Source organism: Salpingoeca rosetta (assembly GCF_000188695.1).
Source record: "Salpingoeca rosetta unplaced genomic scaffold supercont1.22, whole genome shotgun sequence".
NCBI lineage: Eukaryota > Choanoflagellata > Craspedida > Salpingoecidae > Salpingoeca > Salpingoeca rosetta.
Genome location: NW_004754912.1, coordinates 499075 through 504074, shown reverse-complemented (window position 1 = coordinate 504074; position 5000 = coordinate 499075). Strand labels below are relative to the sequence as shown.

Here is a 5000-nt window from a genome sequence, read left to right as displayed (position 1 = left end):
CCTGAGGCCCGATGTCTGTGTGTGCATGTGCGTGGATTTCCAAACACTCAGGCCTATTGGTCTGTCATAGGTATCCCATACATACAAACAAACAAACACACTCCCACACAAACACACACCCACACTAAATCACTCGTACACACGCGCGTACGCACGCACACACGCACGATGCATCTGCACAAACGGCACCACAGACGGCGGGCAAAGGAAAAGAGGGCGAAACAGAAACTGCAGAGCAAAGGTGGGGACAGCGACACTGCAGCAAAACCAACACCAACGACCCCATCAGCATCGACAAGCACCTCGACAGCAGCAGTGACGGCGACGCAGCAGCATCATGGTGGTGGTGGTGGTGGTGGTGGTGGCGACAATGACGATGATGATGATGACGGGTCGTGGCGATGGGACGTGGACGAGGCGGACGAGCGGTTTGTACCGCAGGAGCTGCAGGACTACGGCGTTGACATCTACTACATTGAGGTGCTGCTTGCCATGTACATGGCCAGGCGCGCTGCTGCTGGCGACATGACGCGCCTGCTGCAGATTGTGCCGGTCCTGTGCAAGTCGACCGACCCGACCTACTCGCTCCTCCCAGGCGTCAAGGACGCTCTCCACGCCATCCTCACACAGCACTGGTTGGTGATGGCGGTGATGGTGGTGGTGACGATTGTGGCGTACTTTCCGTTTCCCATTTGTTTGGCTTTACCGTTTTCTTCCGGGCGACTCACACACGCGCACACGCACACGCGCACACACGCACACGCGCACACACGTACACACGCACACACACACATGCACACACACAACACATACATGCACATACACACACACAACACATACACACACACGCACAACACACAGGCGGGAGTTTGTGCGACGAAAGGAGGAGACGATTGCCGGGATTTTGGAGCCGCTGGCCGCCAAGCACGTGACGCTGCACATGCAGGTGCTTGACTTTCTTGATCGGGCGCCGGCTGGATTGGAGGAGAAGGAGCTGGCGCACGTGCTTGCAGGCATGGCCGAGCGCGGCGCGGTGAGCGGCAGGGGCGAAACCGCCGGCGCCGTCATGAATGCAACGCTGTCCAACCTGTACCGCCACTTGATTGACGACAAGCATCTGTCACCCTCCGCCACGGCCACCATCCTCCCGACCCTCATGGCTCGCTTCCCCAAGGCCAAACCGTCCCCAAAAGCACCAAAGTCCAAAAGGTAGTGGACGTGTGTTTATGTGTGTTTATGTGTGTGTGTGTTTATGTGTGTTTATGTGTGTAATGTAACTGCTGTCCTTTTTGTTCCAAGAGTCGACACCATCTAAGAAAACCTCTTTCGTTTCAACAGTGGGTTTCAACTCGTCCTTACGCGCAGAGAGAGCGAGACGGGGAGAGAGAGTGTGTGTGTATGTGTGTGTGTGAGTGAGACACACGCACGCACGCACACACACACACACACACTCGATGTAAAAAGCTTGTTGCATCTAGTTTGGATAGGGATGGAGGATTCGGTATTTAGAAGGCGCGCGTCGTTAGTGAAGCTTAGAGTTGTAAGAGGAAACCAACCGTGAGAAGCGCAAGCATGATCCGGTATGCCGCCCTTGGCCCGGTGGTTAGATCCGCTCTTAACCGCCCAGGCTTTGGCGAAGAAGACTCGCGCATCAGGGTGCACGTCATTTAAGGGTGGAAGATAGGTAAGATATCTCATTCCCGTTGCATCCCACCCATAGACAGAACTCCGCCTGTGTGCATTGAGACGGCGCTAAGTATAGTCAGAATGCCGCCGTCTTCCCAAATTTGTGCACTGCGCTATTCTGTACCAACACACTAAGACCTAACGGTGTACTACTAAATAGCTAATTAAAAGGGCTGGCTTTTTCGCTCCAGCTATGGTGCGAGTGCGGCTTCAGCCTTGTACCACTAACCGGGAATTGGTGCATGCGTGCCTTGAACGCGGCGGACATTCTTGGAGGACTCTGGACGTTTTTAAGACGAAGAGATTATGGATGCTACGTTGGCTTTAAATCCCGTTACGTTGTCTACCTAGGTCTGGAGGCTCCCCACGTTCGTAGAAGAAATAGGTCTCTCTCTCTCTCTCTCTCTCTCTCTCTCTCTCTCTCTCTCTGCGTTCAAACGTTTCGCGGCGCTACCAACTCACTGCAATTAAATCATCATCGAATCACCTTCATAACTTTTTATTTTCTGCCATGGGTTTCAAAGTGCGCGCGGCAGCGTCGAATTTTCAAAGCGGCAAAGTGTCCCGGTGCCGCCGTGGTGGTTGTCGAGCAACGCACGGTTGCGCGATGGGTTGTTGTCACACGGGATCACGCACGACGCATGACGACATAACCGTTTTGTCCCGGCACTGCCAGGAAGTGGACTCGCAACGCCCCGACAGCACGAGCAATGCGTCCAAAATAGGGAAACAATCGAGGGCAACCTGAAGCCCTCAACAAGCACAAGCAAACGCAGCAGGCAGCAGGCTCGAACAACAAGAAGCAAAGCAACAAGAAGCAAGAAGCAGCACAAAGCAAACGGCGACCACAACGATCGACGCAAGCACACGCGCGCACCACCAACAACCAACAACCAACAACAACCAACAACCACAAGCCAGCACCACATTGGCGTCGTCATCAGGTGTGTGCACAACCCTCTCTGCTGTCGTCAGTTGCTTCGCATCATCCAACAACGCACTCGACAAGCAAGCAAGGAAGAGGGTGCGTATGCTTCGCATGACGCATGTGCTGTTGTGTGTGTGTGTGTGTGTGTGTGTGTGTGTGTGTTTCTGTGCACGAGACACGCAGACACAACAGCAAACAGTGCAAGCACCAACAACGAAACAAGCGCCACCAACCAACCAACAAACACAACAACGGTGAACACCCAACCACGCACGTCAAAACCAAACGCTTGCACGACCAATACACACAACACAACGACCCATCAGCACGCTAGCACAACAACCACAACAACAACCACGTCACATGGGCCTGGTGATTCGCTGTTCTGAAAACGATGCAACGCAACAGTCGCATGTCACAACACCGCAACACCACACACCCATCTGGCCCTCTCCTCTCTCCTGTCACTCTCACACACACACTCTCTCGGTGCAACCTATGCTAATCGCTGTGGCTCACGCTGCCTTTGTGCTTGCTTGTTGTGGTTGTGTCGTGTCGACTTGCACGCGTGCGTGCGGCGGCTGTCTCCATTGCTGGGCTGCCGTTGTGTTCTGGCGCATTCTCCTCCCGCCTACCTGCACCCCTGCACCCTTTGCCTCGCCCCCTTGCAGACCCCAACGCGCGCAACAGTTGCAGCTGCAATCCAAAACCTCGAACATATCCTAGCTGGCAAGCGAGTCGTGCGCCAACAAGCGACTCATCGCCCTCCCACCAAGCACGCGGTGAGTGATGCGACGCGAGGTGAAAGCCGCCGCCACACGACTCAGCCGCAGCTGCCCACTGTCACACTGCCAGCGTGTCACATGCCATGTCATTCTCCCTGTGACTGTGCTGCGGTTAGCGTTTGTTCCATCGCTCACACACACACACACACACACACACACACACCACGATCTTCATTCATCACCTCACGCTCTTGGTTCCCATGCCCTGTTTGCTCATCTGTGCATGTGTGTGAACTGTTTCCCTTGTGGGCAATTTCGCATCCATCCATATCTGTGTCAAACCACCGGGGGGCGTGAACCCCTTCCCTTAATGACGTACGTCCTTACGCATGGCAATAGCACGTTGTGTACCCGTGCGTTGTGCGTTGTGCGTTGTTGCTTGTGCTATGCTGGTTGGTGTCGTTGGTGGTGGTGCTGTTGTTGTTGTTGTAGTTGGGTGCGCAGCGATTTGTACGTGTTTCAATATGCCGCTGACAGGCGTTCGCGCGTGTTCCATGGGATTCAAATTACTCACTGCCCCCTTCCCATGTGTGCACAACATGCCACCTCCCTTTTCGATGGACTGTTGCACAGGCTACTTCCAGCGTGTCACTGAACAAGAGCTGCGGCTGCGTTTACGCCTCTCGTCTGCTCTTCGTGAACGCATTTTCCGCCAACCACCGTTGACGCTACCGTTGACGCTACCACGCAACACACACACACGCACACACACACACACACCCGTCGCTGAGGCCACTGCACGCGTCAGCGGCATGCCAGCTGTCGTGCCCCAGCACAAACACCAGCACCAGAGTCAGCAGCACCAGCAAAGCATGGATCCTCCCGTGATGTTCCATCGCCGTCAGGCGTCCTTGCACAAGAACCGGCACACCCTCCAACGGCACAGTACGTTGTGTGTGTGTGTGTGTGTGTGTGTGTGTGTGTGTGTGTGTGTGTGTGTGTGTGTGTGTGTGTGTGGCTTTGTATGCATGTCTCTTCTGTCTCTATTTCAACCATTCATTGAACACATGCACCCTGTGACCACTATGATAGACCAGCCCAACACAGCACAACAGCAGCCGCAGCACGTCTTCCGCTCCCGCCAACACATCCCTGCAGCGTCAGACGTGAGAGCACCTGTGTGTATGTGTGTGTGTGTGTGTGCACCTGCCGTGCCAGCACCGACACTTCTTCTTTCGCCTGCCTGCTTGCACATCAATCCGCGGCTGCGAGACTGCTCACACCCCTGCCTTTCCTCTGACAGCACTCGGTTGAGCTCGACAAACTGCGGCGGGAGGTGCGGCCATTGCGTCTCTCCCCTGCAGGATTCTCTGTGTGTGTGTGTGTGTGTGTGTGTGTGTGTGTTTGCGTTGAAATGCGCTGTACGTTGTTCAACTATCTCGCGCGCTCACCCGACATGCTTTGAATTGCAGTTGCGTATCTTGGAGAAGGATTTGGCCGAGGCGCAGATGAAGCGAAGCAAGGCCAACCAGGTGTGATCTCCACCACTCACGCCGTGCGACTCGCTTGCTGGCCACGGCAGAGTTGTGCACCACACACACACACACACACACACACACACACACACACACACACACACGCTCTCTCTCTCTCTCTCTCTA

At 54.9% G+C, this 5000-nt stretch overlaps 3 protein-coding genes across 3 annotated transcripts in view; all 3 read left to right on the top strand.

Moving 5' to 3' along the window:
* The window catches only part of PTSG_07378 (uncharacterized protein), a 4649-nt gene extending 3265 nt beyond the window's left edge, over nucleotides 1-1384 (top strand). The window contains exons 6-7 of the mRNA XM_004990820.1: nucleotides 195-635; nucleotides 862-1384. Of these exons, the coding sequence (XP_004990877.1) occupies nucleotides 195-635; nucleotides 862-1213 (793 nt within the window). The 3' untranslated portion in view covers nucleotides 1214-1384. The remainder of the gene's footprint in view (nucleotides 1-194; nucleotides 636-861) is intronic.
* Nucleotides 1385-2977: 1593 nt separating this feature from the next.
* On the top strand, nucleotides 2978-3340 carry PTSG_12577 (uncharacterized protein; the record flags this gene model as incomplete). Its single annotated transcript, XM_004990819.1, has 1 exon — nucleotides 2978-3340. The coding sequence occupies one exon, from the start codon at nucleotides 2978-2980 to the stop codon at nucleotides 3338-3340; it is 363 nt and encodes a 120-aa protein (XP_004990876.1).
* An 811-nt stretch (nucleotides 3341-4151) lies between these two features.
* Nucleotides 4152-5000, top strand: part of PTSG_07377 (uncharacterized protein) — a gene marked incomplete at both ends in the record, with an annotated part of 3782 nt that continues 2933 nt past the window's right edge. The window contains 4 exons of the mRNA XM_004990818.1: nucleotides 4152-4284; nucleotides 4432-4505; nucleotides 4643-4675; nucleotides 4812-4871. Of these exons, the coding sequence (XP_004990875.1) occupies nucleotides 4152-4284; nucleotides 4432-4505; nucleotides 4643-4675; nucleotides 4812-4871 (300 nt within the window). The remainder of the gene's footprint in view (nucleotides 4285-4431; nucleotides 4506-4642; nucleotides 4676-4811; nucleotides 4872-5000) is intronic.